General features: G+C 42.2%; 1 protein-coding gene across 6 annotated transcripts in view; it reads left to right on the top strand.

Annotated features, from left to right (window-relative positions):
• CARM1 (coactivator associated arginine methyltransferase 1) overlaps nucleotides 1-21,760 on the top strand; it is a 54,766-nt gene that overhangs the window by 26,371 nt on the left and 6,635 nt on the right. For 4 of the 6 annotated variants that reach the window (XM_084835529.1, XM_084835528.1, XM_084835526.1 and 1 more), the window contains 9 exons: nucleotides 3-180; nucleotides 1,173-1,263; nucleotides 1,583-1,664; nucleotides 1,833-1,918; nucleotides 8,242-8,331; nucleotides 9,873-10,010; nucleotides 11,385-11,474; nucleotides 19,274-19,386; nucleotides 21,198-21,275. In XM_084835529.1, the coding sequence (XP_084691655.1) occupies nucleotides 3-180; nucleotides 1,173-1,263; nucleotides 1,583-1,664; nucleotides 1,833-1,918; nucleotides 8,242-8,331; nucleotides 9,873-10,010; nucleotides 11,385-11,474; nucleotides 19,274-19,386; nucleotides 21,198-21,275 (946 nt within the window). Of the gene's footprint in view, nucleotides 1-2; nucleotides 181-1,172; nucleotides 1,264-1,582; nucleotides 1,665-1,832; nucleotides 1,919-8,241; nucleotides 8,332-9,872; nucleotides 10,011-11,384; nucleotides 11,475-19,273; nucleotides 19,387-21,197; nucleotides 21,284-21,760 lie in introns of all 6 variants that reach the window. The other 2 variants (XM_084835530.1, XM_084835527.1) reach the window with 2 other exon arrangements.

Below are 21,760 nucleotides of genomic sequence, written 5' to 3'. Positions count from 1 at the left end.
AGGTTTTAGTGAAGAGTAACAACCTCACTGACCGGATCGTGGTCATTCCTGGGAAGGTGGAGGAGGTCTCACTTCCGGAGCAGGTGGACATCATTATCTCTGAGCCAATGGGTTATATGCTTTTCAATGAGCGTATGCTGGAGAGTTATCTGCATGCCAAGAAGTATTTAAAGCCCAGTGGTAAGTGACTAATGCTTGTGATGGTGGTCCAGTTGGGGTAGAGAAGGCAGAGAGGCTTTCTTCAAGGCTGCATCTGGCACACTAAACCACACTAACAGGCCGTCTTTGGTTGCTTAAAGTAGGATAATATTTTAATATGGCAACAGTCTTGTGGGCTGCAGGAGGTGCTGCTTGTTGTGCTCTGCAACTGCCCTCCATCTGCCTTCGATGCCATATGCACCCCTGGTTGGGGCGGGGGGGGCCATATCATGAGAATCTGGCGAAAATGGCTTATGTGAGGGTTAAACAACCCTCGCATAATCCATGGTTTGTTTAAGGGTTATGTGAGGGTTGTTTAATGCTCGCATAACCCACACTTGCTGGGTTCACATAACATAACAGCCCTGAGTGTGGGTCGCACGTGCAACCTGGTACCTGTGGGCACTGTGGCTCATTGTGGGTTAAATAACCCATGATGAGCCGTGGTGTGTTGTCTGAACCTGAACAACCACCATGATTTGGAATAGATTCGTCTTCAAGGAGCTTTTGCCGAAGTGAGTTAGCGGGCACTAGTCAGTATTAAACTTCCAAGTCCCTTTTGTGAGACTGGTTTGTGCTAAGGTGCTCTTGCTTTCAAATACATGTTTCTCTGACTCGGAGTGCTAAAGAAATTATGAGTTTGAAGACACTCGTAGTACAAGAGCTGGCTTACTATTATTAAGGACAGGGTTCTTTTGTAAATCTAGCTATACCTTTATCTGATGCTCCTGTCTGTTTTAACTTGGTTTGATTTTGCGGTCTTTAAAATTTCTGAGTTTTTAAAACCTGGATCAGATTTACAACCCGCCTGCCTGCCATTCTGTCTGGATTTAACCTGTTCATTGGTTGTTGTTATTTTTAAAAATTCTTATTACATCAAAAAACAAAAAAGAACATTATCCACCTTTTGTGAAAACAAAGTTGGGATAAAAGTATTTCTGTAAATAAAAATACCATCTTCCATTCCATTTCAGGAAATATGTTTCCAACAATTGGGGATGTCCATCTAGCGCCATTCACAGATGAGCAGCTCTACATGGAACAGTTCACAAAAGCTAACTTTTGGTGAGTCTGTTCTCTCGTGAACTCAACCTGCCTGGCCCAGTTGCCACCACTACCATTTATCCATGAAAAACTGTCTAACAAACTTTAGTGTGGATCTGTGCCAAAGAGGTTCAAGCTTGGTTAGATCTTGGCAGCAACAGCCCTTTTCTAGTCTCCCCTAGTTAGATAGCAGTGAAGAACCTCTATGGTTCTCTGCAATGTCATTGTTGTCTTTCCAGAATGTGTACTTTGAGACAAGATTGATCTTCTTGATGTCAGGGTGTCCTCCTTGGATTGGTGTCACCCCAGGTAATCCAGCCTGCTGTGTCGTGTCTTGCAGGTATCAGCCATCCTTCCATGGGGTAGATTTGTCAGCACTTCGTGGTGCAGCAGTAGATGAATATTTCAGACAGCCTGTTGTGGTAAGTTTGATTGCTTTATAACTCATTAGTTTTGGCAGAAATTAAAGTTCTTTGATGTGGTGGCAGGAGCCCTCTGGGAATGGAAGTTGGTTGGTGGCAACCCAAGCTTACAGTTTCAGGTGCCCTGCCCCAGCCAGAGGTTTTCATGGGTGTGCTTTTCTTTCTTAGGACACATTTGATATTAGGATTCTAATGGCCAAATCTGTTAAATACACAGTGAACTTCTTAGACGCCAAAGAAGCAGATTTGCACAGGTAACTTCTTTCTCCATTGGGGTAGGGAGGGGAGACAAGCATCAAATCTGAAATCTGTGTCAGCTGTCTGTCATGAGGAGAAGCCAAAAGTTGCATTTTCTTTCTTTAGGATAGTAGCAATCATGTCTGCATTGTGTGCCTTCATGACTATTGTTAATGCTATGCAGCAAAGCTAAATAGAAGTACACAGGCGATCCTTTCCTAGCCATCTTTTGGCCCTGCTTGGCAGAACCCCCCCCCCCCCAGTAGATTAGCCAAACATATGGGCTAGTGGTTTGGGGAATTGCCACATGGGGGCAGGGGTGTCCAGGCCTTCCCTTTCCTCCTGTGTCTGACCTGTGGAAGAGAGCTAGGAGAGCCTTTCCCAAAATCTCCACCCCCTCCCTGCTGATTTTAGGGGGAGTAAAATTACCTAAACAGTGATCCAGAGTTGTATCCAGTGGTAGTCTAGCTGAAGTCCCTTTCATTTCACTGGATCTACTCTAAGTAGGATGAACATTGAATACAATGACCTTCCTCAGATGACGTGACAACAGGTTAATTAATCTTCATGATGCCACAGCACATGCTGTCCGCCATTAAGCAACCGTTGCAGACCCTATGGTCTGTTTTACAGTTATTTGAGGGTTGTTTAATCCTTAAATAACCCCCCGCCAGCCAGGTTCACACTACAAGCCATGGCAACCCCAGCTGGGGCTTGCATATTCATAATGGCAGCTGGTACGCACTGCAGGTCTTTGCAGGTAAATTAACCCATGACAGACTGTCGTGTCATGCAGACTGGGCCAATGGTTTGTTGTTGGGTTGTGAACTGTGGGTTGTTCGTGGTTAACCATGGTTTGTTATCGTGGCTGGGTTCACACAACACAACCCATGGCTCAACAACAACCCATGGTTCAATGACAACTCACACAAACCCATACTCAAATCTTGAGTGTGATTGTCATGTTGCATGAACCCAGCCACTGTGTCCGTATGAGGAAGCTGTTGCTTCTTTTCAGCCCTCTGCTGATTTATGCTAGGACTGGTGACCTAATTAGATGTGCTAATGAAGAAGCAAAGGTGTTGGAGGATCCATAGAGCATGATTTGCTTGTGGGAGGCTCAGATTCAATTGTCCAGTATCTTGGGGATTAGCGGACAATCACACAACTGTAAATGGGTCAGGTAATACTAGTGTAATGTTGTAACAATATGAAAACACACAATGAACGTAGTGGGTGTTAGTAATCTATTTAAAATAGAATTGTTGTTAGAACGATATAATTATACATATGAAAACAATGTGAATACAATTGTACATATATAGGAAGATAACAGAAGCATCTCTGTCGCAGAAACAGAAACACTTTGATCCAAGAAACCTGCTTTTTATTTTTCTGAAAATGATCTTTAAATATCCATTTAAAAACATTAGATACCGAGTAATCCTGTTCATTCCTAGAATTTTTTTTAAATTTTTGTAAATTTTCATTCAGATTGAAACAATTTAAGTTCTTTCTCTAACGCTCGACATTTATTGGTAATCTCATCGGTGGAAAATTGTTCCTTAAATTTAGATTCACAATTGTCAATACGTATGTTAACTTTTTCTGTTTGAGCTCTCTCTATAATTAACAACATTATCGGGCTTCTTGGCAAGATCTATCTAATGTCCTCATGGATTTAGATGCCAGTGAAGCAGGTGAGGAATCATCCGCAGCTTTGGGTGATGAAGGTCCCAGTAGAAATTCTCAATTGATAAGATAACGCCCATCTAGAAGTAATTTTTCCTCTGTTCACCCATGACACAAGGTATGCAACAGGATTTAGTTGTTAATTTATCATCCTGGGAATTATCGCAGGATGAAATTAGACTTTTGAATTTGGGATTGAGTTTTGTTCCCACACTCAGATACAATGCCTTTCATACCCATGTTGATTTTTTTTCGACTTACACGACAACTAAAATTGAGGGAGTTCTTTGGTGAAAGTGATCTTCTCCATTTCAATGCAGTTCAAGATTTATACCAACTATTACCAGTCCCCATATTCAGGGGTTTGAACAGTTGGTCCTTGGTGATATAGAACGTATCGAACATAGGCCCATGAGAGGATGGTACAATCTATCAAGGAAGGATCAGAACATTTTGAAACAATTGGCTAAGGATCAGTCTATAGTGATTAAGAACGCAGACAAGGGTGGTGCCGCTTTGGTGCTTAACAAGGAAGATTACATGCAAGAGATTCATAGACACAGGATTCATCTTGTTATAAACCTATTCCCTATGACCCTACTAAACATATTTCGTCTATCCTTGCTACCACGGTAACTGAAGTGATGCTTTTAGGGCTGATTAATGAAAAAACCTCTAAATTCCTTCAGAACCCATATCCACGTGTTCCTGTAATCTATATGCTTCCTAAAATACACAAGCCTGGTTTTCCACCTCCTGGTTGCCCAATTGTCTCGGGTTCTAATTCCATTTTGGAACCTGTATCGCAGTGTCTGCGCTATTTTCTACGTCCTGTGGTCATCAGGATTCCTTTGTATTTGAAAGACACCAGGGACTTCATTAATAAGGTGGAGGGCGTGAAAATTCCTTCAGAGGCTATCTTGGTAACCATGGATGTTAATTCCTTATATACCAATATTCCACATGAGGAGGCACGTATGATAGTTGAATCTTTCCTTGATACTCGGGACGAACTTTCTCCTTATGGAATTAGTGGATATTGTTCTTGAGAAAAATTATTTCAGATTCTCTCAACAATTTTTTTTCAAGTTAGAGGAGTAGCAATGGGGAGTCCTTTTGCCCCAAGTCTGGCCAATTTATTTATGGCATCCTTAGAGGACACTGCAATATGCAACATTAACTTCAATCCATTCTTTAAGTATCTTCTTTTCTACAAATGTTATATTGATGGTATCTTTCTAATATTTTCTAAACAAGATACTTTACATCAATTTTTTACCTGGATCATCCTACTATAAAATTTTCTTCTCATTTTGATGCACAGTGTGTTCCATTTTTATTTACAGAGGTATATTGCAGACAAAATCATCTATATTAGAGGATTCAGAAAACTGACTGACAGAAATTCTCTTTTGCATTTTGAGTCTTTCCACCCAGTGCATCTGCATAGGAATTTACCATATGGAGAATACTTACATCTCAAGAGGAACTCCTCACAATATCATGAATATGTTAATCAAAAAATACTATTTAGGCAACAATTGGTGGATAGGGGTTACCCAAGGAATATAATAAGGGATGCTGAAACATGAGCAGATGCAGTGTCTATATCTATGTTACTTAATCCACCTGATAAGGGATGTAATAATTGATTACAATCTTCCTGTAGTATTCTAATTTGTCCTTCTCTATTAAAAAAGCAATATATAAACATTAGCATATAGTAAGCCATATACCTGGTTGCGGTAATGCTCCACGTATAGGATTTAGACGGACAAAAAACCTTAGAGACTATCTAGTACACTCAGATATTGATCCATCTGCTCAACATGCAACTTCACCTTATGGGCATCACAAACGTGGGGGCCGCTCTGTATGTGATCTTTCCTTACCAATCAAAATCTTTGAACATCCCATGGATCATCGACATTTTGAATTGCATCATTTTTCCAGCTGTGCAACCAAGCGAGTTATCTTATGTTATCATTTGCCCATGTGGGTTATTGTATGTAGGTAAAATCTCTCGTACCATTTGAACTAGGATTATTGAACATCGGTCCAAATTAAGGACGTTTTGGATGCTCCCTTGGTGCAACATTTTGTAGAACGGGCTCATACACATGAGGACTTTAACTTCCTAGTTATTGATAGAATATATTTTCATAAACACAATTGGATAGATTACAGTAACTTACTTCTATGTAAGGAGGCTGAGTGGATTTTCAAACTGCAGTCTGTGATCCCTAAAGGTTTGAATGTTTCTCTGGATTTGGCATCTTATGTGTAATATATAAAGGCATTTGTATAGGGGATATTTATCTGATTGCATATGAAACCAAATACTACACGTGTAACAGCAATGTTGATGACTCAGTCTTTCCTCAACATTGGGTATTTAAAATCTGTTACGAATTGGTATGCTCACAGCTGCCGACTCAATTTACTGACTTTAGAGCAGGAGAAATTATCAGCCTGTGGTTTGAGGTTTGTTTGGTTACTTTGTGTCTCATTTCAAAGAAACTTTTCGGTAGTGTACTGATACTATATGGTTTAAGTGTTGTTCTTTCTTAGCTCTGTGAAGCTCTATGAGATAAAATGCAAGCTATGCCAGCGGATTAAGTGGCCTCATTCAAAAAACTATTCAGATTACAGTACTGCCACAGCATTCTTTGTTGAGTCTAAGGTTGGTGAGTTGAAACAATTTCCTTGCTTATAAAGTACAGCCCCGTTTTCATGTAAATAATTTTTGATAATATTATGGTAATAATTCTCAATAAGGTTTGTGTTTATTTGAAATAATGTTCTTGCACATGTGCATATTATGATAATAACTGACAACTATGTGAATATAAAAATAATACATGTGTGCGCGCGTATGTGCATATGCACACACACACTGTGTGTATGTGCATATGTGTGTATGTATATATGACCATAGATCTTAGAATCTTAATATCTTTACAGTTATTATTTATCTGAAGAAGCAACTCATATGCGAAACAGGATTACACCAGATTCCTGTAAAGACTTTTTGAATGGACGTTAAGATCCTTTGAACAAATTATAATAATATGTATATACCTGTGATACAGATGCTTCTGTTATCTTCCTATATATGTACAATTCTACTCACATTGTTTTCATATGTATAATTATATTGTTCTAACAACAGTTCTATTTTAAACAGATTACTAACACCCACTATGTTCATTACGTGTTTTCATATTGTTACAACATTACACTAGTATTACCTGACCCATTTACAGTTGTGTGCTTGTTTGCTAATTTCCTATTGGTTTCTACAACTGTGGCCCTTTTTTGTACTCAGTATCTTGGGGAACCATCTTTTCTAGGGCAGAGAAAGACCGTTTGCCTGACTTGCTGAAGAGATGCTGAATGTCAAGTGAGACTGTACTGTGTTGTTATAAGGAGGTTCCAAGTTCAAGAGGGCCAATATATAAGAAACTTCTGAAATGTCCACGGTGACCTATTGTTCTGCATGTTTTCTGCCATTGATCATTGTGCTTGTTCAGTTTTCAGTACAAATATACTGATGAGGTTCAGATGACATGCTGCAGTTTGTTGTGGGTTATTTAACCCATGATGAGCCACGGCACTTGCAGGCACAAAATTTCATATGAAACCCCTGCTCAGGGGTTGTTTTGTTGTGCAAACCCAGTGAGCCTGGGTTATGCAAGAGTTGAACAACCCTCACATAACCCTAAAACAGACCATGGGTTATGCAAGGGTTGTTTAACCCTCACATAACCTATACTTGCTGGGTTTGCATGACACGATAACCCCTGAGTGCGGGTTGCATATTCAAAATGGTGGCTGCATGCACTGCAGCCTGAGAGTGGGTTAAATAGCCCATGGTGGGCTGTCATGTCGTGGGAACAGCTTCACAGAGTCTAGCACTTTGTCACTTCCCATAAAAGAACGTAAAGCGAAAAAGAAAATATCTTCTAGCCAGTTCCGATCTACATCCTTTGGGTATGTTTCTGGAGGAAGGCTGGTGGTGTGGCCAGTTAAAATTGAAATCCAGCTGAAATCTTTGAGCTATGAATGGAAATAAATATTTGGTATCAAATTACTGTGTATAGTATTTATATGTCGCAAGTCTGCATAAGCAAGGGCATTCCATCTTTTGATCTTCTAGAACTTTAAATGTGCAAATTTTATATTAAGATTAGAATTAACAATTAACGTCTTCCTTTAAAAATCAGCCTTCAAGTAAGACTTTCACCCTTCTTTTCAAAACTTTACCGCTTGTTGTACATACACCACTGTGAGGATCTAAAATTGGCATTGAGAGGCCAGGAGCACTTTGCACATGAGAAGTTTGGGATTCACTGCTTAGCTCTAGACTATTTAGCAGCAACATTGTTCCATGTTCTGTCTGGCTCTGTCCTGGACTGACTGTGTCTGGACAGAGTTACTATACCTGAATCCCAGTGGCATTTGGAGGAAGATAGAATCTACAGTGTTGGCCACAGCCTAATAAGTTACAAAGTAAAATCCCAAATGGACGTGTCTGGCCCTGTTAGCAATGCCTTTTACTCAGGTGCTATTTCAGATCTCTAGCTGCAGAGCATGAACCGTGTGACTGCAAGGGAGAGTGTGGCTTACGTCTTTTCTTCTTCTCCAGGATAGAAATCCCGTTCAAATTCCACATGCTGCATTCAGGTCTAGTCCATGGGTTGGCTTTCTGGTTCGATGTAGCCTTCATTGGTTCAATGTAAGTGGTGGCAAAAGCACATTTCCCTCCCATCAGAATTTGGATTTTGTAAAACAGATAACTGATTATCACTCCTATTCTACGCTGCAGAAAACTGGCAAGTTCAACTTAAGCTGTCTTTTGACTTGTGTTCTTCTGTAGATGAATGTAAATTTTCCCCATACCCATAGAGTGGTAGTGGAACTTAGGGGAAAAAATGGTAGGAAATGGGATTCTGCAGTTCTTCCCTAACTGGAATTGTTCTTGGCTGGAGGAAGCACAGTTTGATAGAATAATCTGGCATGCCAAATCTCAGTTCCTGCTGTTTTGTTTCAAGTCTCAGTTAACATGCTGGCTGGTTGTAAAGTCCTGCACTGTTTGACTCTAAATATCTTAGGGAGCGCCGCCTCCCATATGAGATTTTGAGCATCTGATGAGGTCTTGTTATAGGTATCAACGCATAGCTGAATGCACTTGATAATTACCCCAGAGTTCTGGAACTTAGGTGGGGTTTTTGCTTGTCTTGCTCTGACATTGTTTGGCAAGCAGACTAAGACGGCCCCTGTTCTGCCGGGCATTATGAAGGAAATTTTTGTTTTATTGTTTTTAATATTATTTGGTTTTTAGCTGTCTTAACTTAAAATTCTGTATGTGTCTTATGACTTAGTTTAAATCGTGCAGTGTGCTTCTTTGCAAATGGCTGTTTTCAGCAATTGTTAAGCAAAAGCAGCAGTAATGATTAGAAGGAAAGGGAATCTTCAGTTTTTAAATACTTCCTGTTATGGAAGCATGCCAGATCCAAGATAGCCTCAAAACTTAACAAGTATGCTCTTTATTCTGGCCTCACAAATTAAAGAAGGCCTTACTAACTGATCAACTAAAGCTTTAGCTGGCAGATTTTCCCATTTACATGAATTAGAAATTGCTGTCTTGAATGCCACTTTCCTGGAAGAAAAGAATGCCACTTTCCTACATGTCACTTGAAATTAAAATAAAGGCAGCCCTAAGGAAAATTTATTGCCGTTATTGTACTCCACTTAACTACTACCGTTAGAAGCAACCCCAAACAAGGAAACCTTACTGGCACTTCCAGACTTTGCATGTTGCCACTGCACTAAACTTTCACAATGACCTGGTTCACACATCATGATAAGCCACTGTGGGTTAATTCACCCGTGGGACTCTGAGACGCATGCCAGCTGCAATTTTGAATATGCAAGGTGTGGCACGCTGCAGCTTGTTGTGTCATGTGAACCTGAGCGTTGTGGATTTTTTGAGGGTTTAAACAACCCTTGGATAACCCCAGAACAACCCAATCAGCCCAATGGATGGTATCACTGGTTTTGGCTTGAAAGGGAAAAACTGGAACCATGGTAGCTCTGTAGAGAGTGGAAACAGACCACGTATGACAAGCCAGACCTGGTTGCTGCCAGAATCTGTGGCTGGATAATACGTATATTGGTAGTTGAAGATAGAGGCATATGAGAAGGGTGAGGTATGGATTGGTGAAACCACAATTCTTCTTCTTTCTAAACATGACCCTATTGCCTTCCTCCTACTAGAATGACCGTTTGGCTTTCGACTGCTCCCACAGAGCCTCTTACCCACTGGTACCAAGTTCGGTGCCTCTTTCAGTCTCCACTTTTTGCTAAGGCTGGTGACACCCTGTCAGGGACATGCCTGCTCATCGCCAACAAGAGGTAAGATGGGAGGGACTATGTCACTGAAATGAAAAGAGCATCCCTCAAAGCAGCCAGGCCAAATTCTGTTGGATCCAGGGTGGTCTAGTGGATTGAGTGCTGGGCTTGAATCAGAGAAAGATGAAATACGTTTTCCATGGGCTCCCTAGTGAAGTAGTTACCTCAACCTCTATTGCTGATCTGTAAAATGGGAATAATCGTTACCTACCCAACAAGGTGATGTAACTTAGTTTAAGGCCTATGTAATTCGAAGCCCAGTCCTCTTAGACACTGGAGTGAACCAGCTGTCTTTTGCACTTTAGAAAGCCTTGTGAACAATACTGGTCCCTCCCTTCTGCACAGGCCACTTTAGTCACAGCAGCCTCTCTGGTACTTGGTGCAACTTCTCAGAATCCAGTAGTCTGGGCAAGTCCATTCACTCCCAACATTTTGATGTTTGTCTACTCTTCTCCTGCAATTCTCTTCCTTTGAATTAAGACAAAAGGTGACTTTTAGCCCAAACCAGAGTTCAGTTGCTTCCCTGCTTGCCGGTCTGTGTATTTCCAACGTGAATGATTTTGAAGGGTTAGAATCAACGGAGCATCAGAGTTAAGATGAGGATGGTCTGACTCCAGAGGTTTATGGATCCAATCATGCTGGTGGTTACCACCAAATGGTATTTTTTGGTTGTGGACCTCAAGCTCTGGAATTACAGTGTAACAGTTCCAGGAGATTGGACCTCTTAAACAAGTTTTTCAGACCTTTCTCTTCAGGCAAGCCTTTTACAACTGATGTTGTTTTATTGCTAGCTCTGTTCCATTTTATTGTTTTTATTGTTGTAAGCCATTTGAAAAGTAGGCTATACGTTTGCCAAATGAACAAAATTAAAATAGATATAAATAAGATCCCACTCATCTAGATGATATGGCTGGCACAACAGAGGTTGAGCTGGTTGTTGCTCTTTAGGGCTTTGTGCAACACACTCTTGGGAGGGGTATGATGCAGGAATTGCTACCAGTGCATGTTTTGTCTCCTTTCTGCATAAGCAAGTTCACTTTCATTGCATAAGCAAGTTCATGAGCAAGCTACTTTCATCTTCCTTTTCAATCCTGGTCTCTATGAGGGAGAAATGGTCCTGCTGAGTTATCAAAAAGGACTGGTGGAAACAGCAAGAGGGGAAGGCATTTATGTGTTCCAAACCAGAAAATATTCTCAAGAGTCTGAAAAACCTTTTATTATGCCCAACACATTTTGGAAAAGACTTTCCTTCCTCAGGAGCCACTGATCTTTCTCCAAATGTGACACAACAAATCTTTCTGATGCTTATTCTGTCTTAAAATGCTCTTAAAAGGACTGCTAGTTGTCTTTTTAGTATCTCATACCTTTCTCTTTCAGGCAGAGTTATGACATCAGTATTGTTGCTCAGGTGGATCAGACAGGCTCCAAGTCCAGCAACTTACTTGACCTGAAAAACCCGTTTTTCAGGTATGTCACAGTGAGCCCCCAAGGGCTTTTTTCCAGGTCTATAGTCAGATAATTTGTGGGATGCTTGATTGTGCACTGCGTATGAGGAGAGACCATTGTACTTCACTGTCAAACAGCAAGAACCTAAAAGTGTAGTTTTAATTAATATGTTCGAGCTTGGTTAATTTGTTACATTTAATGGAACTGCTAGAACCTGAGGTGCATCGCAAAGGAAAACCAATCTGTGGCAGTTCTCTGTACAGGAGCAGGATTGGGAGACAGTTTTGTGCCCTAGGGTCCATCTGAGTTAATAAAACCATCTTCCTAGAGGAACTTCTTTATGGTTCTAAGCAAGTCTTACACCATACATCCTCAAATTCTTACCTTATATATCTTTGTTTTCCAGGCTCTTGCTGAGTAATGCATGCTGTTTTTCAAAAACCCAATAGACAGCTTTGCAGAGAGTTACTTGTGCCTAATTCAGGTGTCTCTCATGGCCTGCCCATAAGTAGGTTAAGGAGATGAATGCCAGTATACATACTCAAGTGACAATCATCTAAATCCTACCCACAGGCTCCCTGAACTGTGGAGATGGATAACAGCCTTTTCTATTTCAAAATAAGCATGTATTGATATTTACGTTTAGGCTGTTGAGGGTCAACTTGCATCCTGCAGCCTGAATCTGCCCCAAACTTGCTTATTGTGTCCTGTTACTTTATTCCATTATATGAAGCAACATTCATAGTTCCCGATATTACAGAGGAAATGCTGTATGAATGGCTTTGCCCTCTTCTCATATACTTGAAATATGCTGGGATTTTGCAATGATGAGTATAGACAAACAGGAAAGCATCACCACAGATCCAGAAATGGAAAACTCATCTCAAGATGCTGAAAAGGATTACTTTATTTTGAGCTTTATTACAAATGAAGTAATGTTTTCCAGCATCTTGAGACTCATTCTTTCTTTGGGGATTTTGTAATGTCAATCAGGTGTGATGCAGCATTGAAGGAATCCCAGTTTATTTCTTGCTGCTTCTCCTCAGCAGTGATGGAAAAGCCCAGATACAGGCAAAAAGCAGCATTGAGATGTCTCACTTGCGTGGCCCATGGAAGAGAGAAGCAAGTCTTATTAAGCAGGGTTTAATAAGGCCATTGGAAGCAGGCTGGAATTGCTCTTGCAGACTGCCTCACGCTGGTTGAATCACTTTGTTTTCATGGTTTCTGCTGGGAGGGGCTGTGGGGACAGAAATAAACTTATTTATGGTGAAGGGGAGGACTGTACAAGGAGCAGGAAAGGAGGGTGGCAGAAAAATATTCCTTTCCAGCCAGTTTTTAGTCTGAGATTTCTATTTTACTTTTTTGCTTGGGAGGGAGAAGAAGAGAGAAGATGGGGTCAGAAAGATACATATTTCTTCCCATTCCCTTTGATCATCTTCTGAGGGTAGTTGCTTAAAAGAAGTGAGAGCACCTGAGCATATAGATAAACTGGATGCTGAGCCACTGGTTACAAAAGAATGTGGATGCCTTTCAGTAATCCTAAGAATAGAAGAGCCTTCCTGGATCAGACCACAGCATCCTGTTTCCTTCAGTGGCCATGTAGCCCCTGAATAATTTGATGTCCTCCACAAACCGGGCCACTTCACTGCTCACCCCTCTGACATTGAAGCATGAGTTGCTTCAATGTCCACATTTTTCAAATGTTTGTGAGTTTTTCTTTGAACCACATAACTTTTATTTTATTTATTCTTAACATTTATAAACTGAGGGGAGATATGATAGCACTTTTCAAGTACTTGAAAGGATGTCACAGAGAGGAAGGCCAGGATTTCTTCTCGATCATCCCAGAGTGCAGGACATGGAATAATGGGCTCAAGTTACAGGAAGCCAGATTCCGGCTGAACATCCGGAAAAACTTCCTGACTGTTAGAGCAATACGACAGTGGAACCAATTACCTAGGGAGGTGGTGGGCTCTCCCACACTGGAGGCATTCAAGACAAGGCTGGAGAGCCATCTGTCAGGGATGCTCTGACTTGGATTCCTGCACTGAACATGGGGTTGGACTCAACGGTCTTATAGGCCCCTTCCAACCCTACTATTCTATGATATATCACCTTATCTGCTACAAAGCCATCAAGGTGGTATACAACAGTTTAAAACAGCAAAAACTATACGTTTTAAAAGGCTAAATTGAAAAGATGCATCTTCACACCCTTTCTAAAGGTCAAGAGAATGGGGCCAATCATAGTTCTTGAGGGAGCACATTCTGGAATTTGGAGGCAACACAGGAGAAAACCCTTTTATCCGTGCCTGATCATGGGCCTCTGCAGGTAGTGGTGCCCTCAAAAGGGCCTCTCCTGCAGATCTTAATATTCAGGCAGGTTCATAGTAAGACAGGTACGCCCTTAGATAGCCAGTTCCTAAGCTGTTTAGGGCTTTAAAGGTTAGGACCAACACCTTGAATTGTGCCCGGAAAGCAATTGGAAACCAGTGCAGGTCTTTCAGGACAGGTGCAATATGGTCCTGGTACTGTGCACTGGTTATAGAATCACAGAATCATAGAATAGTAGGGTTGGAAGGGGCCTACAAGGCCATCGAGTCCAACCCCCTGCTCAGTGCAGGAATCCAAGTCAGAGCATCCCTGACAGATGGCTGTCCAGCCTTGTCTTGAATGCCTCCAGTGTGGGGGAGCCCACCACCTCCCTAGGTCATTGGTTCCATTGTCGTATTGCTCTAACAGTCAGGAAGTTTTAGTAGCTTAGCTGCTGCATTTTGCACCAATTAAAGCTCTTCAGGGGTAGCCTCACGTAAGCACATTGCAAGAGTCTAAATATGAGGTAACCAAGGCATGGATAACTGTTGCACATGACTTGCAGCCAATGGCCTTAACTTTGTTTCATGGCGAAGATGTCAATTTATTTTTAATGTGTAAAATCATATTTTAAAATAGGATTGGGTGGTTGTCCTTTTAAGACCTTGGAGATTAACTGAGACTGGATTGGTGGCTGACAGGAGAGAATCATGCTTGAAAAGAATGCTGCTTAAAATATAATTGGGTGTTTGGCACAACACGGTCTAGGTGCTGCTGTGCCATAAAACCCTGAATCGTATGTAACCTCCCCCAAAGGGTTCTCCTGTGTTATTCCCTGCTGCTTTTAGTTGCTTCTGATTTTGAAGGACCTTTGACTAGATGGAGAGAGGAGTGTCTCCTGGGTCTTGGTTTGCTGCAGCTCAGCTAGTTTACAATAAGCTTAACTATTTAGTTCTTGTTTGTTGTGATTAGACATTGTTTCATTTATGTTGTGAGCTACCTTGAGTAACTGTGGAAGGGCAGGGTATACATGTTTAAATACATCTCCCCCTGGCCTGTCTCCTAGCCAGTGTTGGCTGGTGTCCTGGAAAGCCAGTGGCAGAGTTGCCTCTCTGAGTCTTGTGTTGGTTGCTGGAAATGCACATGTCCTTGGCCATCTAGCCGCTGACTAGTAGCCATAGGATTGCTCCCTCTATCAATACTTTTAATAAAAAATGAAAGAAATAACTATGCTGGGAATAGATCTCTAGTCTTTCTATAAAACTCTTCATATTATATAGTTTTTTAGAAATCATTTGGGGGAGTAAAGGCTGGGTAACAATATATACCACTTGTTTTAAATTCTAAAAAAAATCATAATCCAAAGCTGTTCAGTGTTTTGGAAAAAAACACAGTTCATGGGAAAATGAGTTCCTTCACATCTCTAGACATAGCGGTCCTTAAATGGTAGCAGAATACTTGCACTAGCAGCATAGCAGAATACTTGCACTTGCTTTCTGTCAGTAGTGTGGGTGAAGCCTATGGGCCAGTTCACATGTTCAACAAGTCACTGTGGCTTAAATAAACCACAGTGCCTTTTTGTGAGCCATGGCACGTGTCAGGCCCAATCTGCATAATCACTGCCTGGCCAGGGCTCAGCATGTTGTTCGAACCCAGGCAGCATGGCTTGTTAAACAACCCTCGGATAACCCTACAACAGCTCACTTGTTTTGATAGTGTGAATGAAGTCAGTGTGTTTGAAATACCTCTCTCTCTCTCTCTCTCTCTCTCTCTCTCTCACACACACACACACACACACACACACCCCTCAGTAATACCAGTTTGATTAGAACAGGGGTGGGAAATTTGTGGCCCTCCAGATGTTTTGGATACCTCCAAGATATTTTGGCCTACAACTCCCATCAGCACTAGCCAGTATGGACAATGGTAATGGATTATGGGAGTTGTAGGCCAAAATATCTTGGAGGGCCACAAGTTGCCCACCCCTGGGTTAGAAACTTAGGTTTTGGTAGAGGCTTTCTGGCATTAGCTTTATACTGACAGTAGCTTTTCAGAGACCTGGAAAGTAGCACTGTAGAAACATTGAGGGTATTTTCTGTGTCTTTCCATAGTCCTTTGTTGAGTGTGTGTTCAGAGCTTCATAGTACTTCAAGCTTTACCCTGAAAAAGGTGAAAGTAGCCCTCTGAAGCAATAAATTACTGCAATAGACAACTGAACATGGTAGTGTGACAGTCATGGGCTTCTATCGGGTGCTGCCCAAAGTGTGTGTAAAAACACACATATGGAGGGTCTCATACAGTGTTTCTGGAAGAAGCTGCAATTGGGAAAAGGGAGCAAACAAGCAAAGCTCTATGCACCACATTTGGGAGCAAACAAGCAAACACCACATCTGTACAGTGATCAAGATATCATTGCATTGATAAAGGTAGAAGTAGCTGAGTCGACAGGAGCAGAGACCAGAGTTGAAGCAAGCTGTTTGCCACTGTTGCATTTGATTCTTGCGGAGCTTCAAGCTTATGTTGATTCCAAAACCGTCTTTGGCTATGATAGTCTTGGAAACAGGGAGGCGGGGGTGGAGGAATCCTCAGAATTTTAGCTGCTGTGAATTTAAAAATACAGGCTGAAGCATGAAATGGTATGTTCCTATTTCCTTTTCTTCCAAAATAGTGCTAAAATTCACAGTTCCCTGAAAGGCAAGCTTTGTAAACCGAATAAATCCTACAAAAAGATGTATGTGAACACACACGATTTATAGATTTTTTTTATCACAACAGAGGTTTTAATGCAAAATTCTCTGTTCCTTGAGGTGGAACTGTAGCCATCAATCAACTGCTTGCTTTAAAACAAAAGTATCAATCCTGCCCCAACAAACCTGCTACTCTGGCAGGTGCCTGGTGTCCTCCTCAGCTGAGGGAGCTCATGAGTTTTCCTCCTGCTCCAGACCAAGGGAGGTGGGACAAGAGAATGAAGATATGGAAGCTAGACTTGATTCTTCCTCATTGGAATCTTCACCCGCTATTCTGGTCAATGACCACACTGTCTAGGAATGATGGGAGTTGTAGTTCAACACATCTGGAGTTCACCAGATTTGGGAAGGCTGTGATAGAGAATGATGTACCTTCAGGTTGGAAGTAGTGTGTCCTTGTGTCCTCTGGTTTCTGAAGAGACTGAGCTGTTTGTTGTAATCTGTATAGATAGCAGAAGGGCAATAGGTGAAGGAGTTCCTAGTAGTATGGCTGACATTTTAAGGTTCTGTAAGGTGTTGCCTGAGTGGATATGGGAAGCAGAGGTGGCATCTGGGTTTGTTGCTGGGCTTAGGCCCTGCGTTTGTCTCTGTTAGGTAACCATTATTGCCACTGAATTGTTGCTTTAGATTAGAGGTCCGTCTGTAAGGGAGGACTGGCCTACCTGCTCCCCCACCCTCCTCCTGGGCTTTAGGAGAAGTACCATCCAGGATGGACTGTGAACCACTGATACGCTGGAGTGTGTTTACCTGGGAACAAGTTAACAAGTGATGTTCTGTCACTTTCTCTTCTGGGCCTGTCCTATAATAGGCTAGTCCTCGCCTTGTCAGTCTTCATTATCTAGATCCATGGGAATTTCTACCAAGACTTCACCATCAACTTGAGTCTGGACCAGCCCACACAGCAGGTTCACTTTCTAGACACCACTATGCAAGTAAGGACTATGTTATACTGGAAAAACACTGACCACTTGTCTTTATGCTTCCAGCCACTACCCAGTGCACACTGTATGATCCATTGTCTATCGCAAAGCTCTATGATACAGTTGCATTCAAACTATAATATGTACTCAGTGCAGTGAAGAAACAAGTTGACAAGACCAGACTGTCACACTGCAGGACAGGCCCAGAGGAGTAAGCGGCACAGAGAATTGGCAGTATAGCAATTGAATTACTTAGCATTGAGCTGTAAAGCTCTCTTAGCACCAATTATGTTTTTTGCCCACCCAAAAGAGAACTTGAACGTTTCCTTCTGGTAGTTCAGATGTCAAATATTCAAAGATATTGCAGAGGTCTCCCTTTTGCTGGTTTAATGAAAATCTGTTGTGTGTTCCTAAAATTATAACTACCATTTTAATAATTTATGTCACCTGTGGCGGGAGCATGGTAGGAGGTTATACAGCACCTGTCTGTTTGGAAAATGGAAGCTTCCCTGGCAGAGCCTGTTTCCCATAAAGAAAAGCAGACTGAGCAGGCTTGCAGGAGGAAAGAAGTTGTTTGTGTAAGGGAATTTACATTGATCAAGTCATCTATCTCTGCCAAATGTGCAAACAATTTCTGTATATCTAGTTCTTTGCCTACCTTATGTCAAGGTAGCTCAACCAATGTGAAACGCTCCTCCTAGGGAAACTGAGCATCGTAGGTGCCAAGCTAGGATCTGGTTTTTAGAGAAGTCTTTGGCATGGGCTGAATGCTGCTACTGCTGCTGCTGCTGTTCTTCCCCCTTTGTGTTGGAGTTTGCACACACATACACACACACACAGTTTTGCTACTGCATTTTTCTTGTATCGTGGTTTATTTCTGCTGTGAAATGCTGTTTCGGTTTTTATTTTAATTTATGTTGTAAGTTGCTCTAGTTTCTATTTGAAGAGCTGGGTAGAAATCTTTACCAGTAAACAATATAAATCAGCCTTGGGGCCTCATATGTAATTTTGGGCCCGGCTCACTTTCTTGAGTGATCTGCTGAATATGTTTTGAGATCTCTGCCATTTGCAGTATGTGGTAACAGTGGACTACATTCCAGGGTTGTTGTAAGCCACTGTCTCAGTTTTAGTTTTCCAACCCTCAGAACAATATGAGGATAACACTGAACAAAATTCTAAAGGTGATAATAGAAATGGGGATAATATGGAAATAATAATAGCTGCCTATCTTACAGGATTGATATGTACTAAAATAATTCAGTATAAATGCTAAGTACTATAGAGATGTAGAAGTTTTTAAAAATTTCCCCTCTCCTAGAGGGCACATAATTCAGTGAATTTCCTCTTTGAAAAACAACCTGTACTATAAAATAAAAACCCTTCAGTTGTGTGGGTGCATGGGTAAGTTGAGAGTATATGTGACACTAAAGAATAGTTGTACTGCTTATATGGCACAGAAGTTGCTTTAACTTGCAGTTTCCATGCTTTTTGGTGTATGTGAATTTGTATTCTTCTCTTAAACTGAAGGAGTTTTGATCCTAGAATACATTTGAGCTTTGCATAGAAATGTCACATACCGTATTGATTGCATTCAGTGGCTTTTTGGCCTTACAATTTTACAGGGTTTTTTTATGTAATTTATTTCATGCATCAGAAATGGGCTGTATTCCACAAAAGCTTGTGCCACAATAAATATGTTAGCCATGTGACACTCTTTTGTGTCAGCTCTTCAGAATTATGGGAAATTAGTCACCTTGTCCAGAATGTGGATCAGTTGGGACTGTACTCTCCACCATGTTGGCTTTGGGGCTGGTGTTTGAGTGTGTGTGTCTGCCTTCCAGGTACACAGGTACAACTCCTTCACCCCCGCCGGGCTCGCACTACACATCTCCTTCAGAGAACATGTGGAACACAGGTGGCGCCTACAACATGAGCACAGGGATGGCTGTTGCTGGTACTGTACCTTCTTGTCTGTCACTCTTGGGTTAAGCTGATGGGTTACCCCCTCCTTTGTCACTTTAGGGCCTGGGATCTGAACAGCCAGGAGCCCTGAAGGCCACAAGACTCAAACTTTGCTCTCTGTTTGAAGACTCACTGGATGCTTTGCTGTGGAGCTTCCCATATAGTAAAGTGATGACCTGTGGCAAGCAATATGCTTTTGTTTGCACCAGTTTTTAACTCACATCTGGAGGCTGAAATCCTTCCTTCAGGGAAGCACAGGAACATCTTAGATCCCTGACTGAATTGAGCAGGCTCCAGAGGCAGGCACAACCAGTAAGCCACATGGCCTTGTTGTCTTGGGAGGGAGGGCTTTCTGGCTGACTTGTCTCAGGGTTCAGATGTTAAGCTGTGCCCCCCACCCACTCCAGGCTGATTGAGAGCACATTTTCTGTTCAAGGGAAAGTCCTGTTGACGCTGTGGCTTCAGCACCGGATCAAGTCAATCATTTCCAATAAGAGTAGTTTTGCTCAGGATGTGGCAGCTGCTTTTTTTCTCTCTCTACACAGTGGGTGCAGGTGTGAAGCAGAATGTCACACCCTGGCATAATAACCACTCTTGAAAGAGCCTTGGGGTGTTCATGCCACGGCCTTTATCTTATTGGCAATGGTTATGCAACATACCATGCAGCATGTGCACTGTCAGTCTGCTAAGGATTATACCCAGAGCAGAAAACCATGGTTGCCTTGTCCCAAGCATGCATGTGAACATGCTCTTGCTCGTGCAGCTGGTGTGGCCTTTCCTCCTCATGTTGACTGGGGCACTGAGGCTGAGGAGTCCCTGTTGCACTTTTCTGCTGTCTGTGTTTTACTGTCATCTCTCTGTCATGCTTCTCCATATTGGCGCACAATTTGAGCAGCTCACGCCCCTTGATTGAGACATACTCTTTCTAGAGTAATGTTCAGCATCTGTATGCTGCCTTCTCACATTCCTAAGATGCTTGATGATGCTACCATTTGTGGCTTGAGCCAATAGATAATTGTACGCGGGCTCTCAGCAGCTTGTTCACTGTTGTGCCTCATTTCAGTGAATGGTATAGGGAAGCATGTAATCCTGATGCTAAGGAGATGTGAATTGGATAACTGCTTAGATGGGAGCCCCATGTAAGCTGCTCTGGGTTTTTTAGAGGAAGAGTGGAACAGAAACGCAATAAAAATAAACCTGCAGAAACGTATCACGTCTCCAGGACTCTGCAGGAAGGAGCTTGAAGATGATCTGCCCATCCCTTTCTCCATTGATCTGAAGGCACAGCAGTCTGGTGCAACTTTGATGTCAGGCATCTTGTGATCTCTCCCCGACTTAATACCGTGGAAGCCTGGTGGAGGAAATGTCCTGTTCTCTTCCTGTCATGCTTCTCTAGCTGGTTACTCTCCTGGCCACTGTTGTGTACCCCTTTGTCCTCATCTGTTCAATATGAGCTGGCCAATACCTTCCATGCATCAAGTGTGACAGCTAAGAATCAGACAGAGGCCTGAGCTCACAGTGGCATCTGCCCAGCCAGGAGTGCTTCTGCATGAATGACTCAATTGCTGTCTTCTCTAGGAAGTTTAATACACTTGAGAACAAACTGCCTTTCTGAGAAATTGCTTGTGGGGAGAGGAGCCATGTAGTATTTGCCTAAAGAGGCTCGTCTGTTTGTAACACTTTCCATCTAGTGTCCTCTCCTGCCACACAAGGGCTGGGCAGTGTCCTTGAAGGTCTAGGTGTGTGTGTGTCTTGGTTAGTGCCTTCGTTTCTCACCCTCTTCCCTTCTACCCCGTGCTGCAGGGATGCCCACAGCCTATGATCTCAGCAGCGTGATTGCTGGTGGCACCAATGTTGGCCACAACAACCTTATTCCTCTAGGTGAGTCTGTCTGCAATGTGGAGCAGATTGTATCTGAACGGGAGAATCCTAGGAAGCATAGTCTCTGTGGCCAAGATGAAGGCCCCAGGTTACAATCTCCTGAGCAGCCAGTCTTTTGGGCTGTACTCCTGGCTGAGGGCTTGTGAGGAGGCCCTTTGAAGGATTGGGATGCCCTGCTTCATCCAAGTGCCTGACTTCTGAGGGCCCAGTGGGGTACATGTGACCGCAGAATTATCCTCCTGCTCTTTGACCTTGAGTTTACCATCCGTATTGAGCCCAATTGTGGGAGAAGAGTGTTCCTGCTGGTAGATTGGCGCTAGTGCTAGGAAACAAGGAGCTGAACCATTCAAAATTTGGGTTCACTTCCAGTTCGTTGGTATTTCTTAATTCTGTGGTTCAGACACTAACTTTAAAAATAGCTCAGTAACTGCTTCCAGGTAACTTCTTTGCTTACAGTAAAGTCTTGTAAAAAGAAAGAAAGAAAA

Source organism: Heloderma suspectum, chromosome 2 (assembly GCF_057233095.1).
Source record: "Heloderma suspectum isolate Gila_16-S chromosome 2, 16-S_ref, whole genome shotgun sequence".
NCBI classification, from domain to species: Eukaryota; Metazoa; Chordata; class Lepidosauria; order Squamata; family Helodermatidae; genus Heloderma; species Heloderma suspectum.
This window is presented reverse-complemented; position numbering and strand designations above follow the sequence as displayed.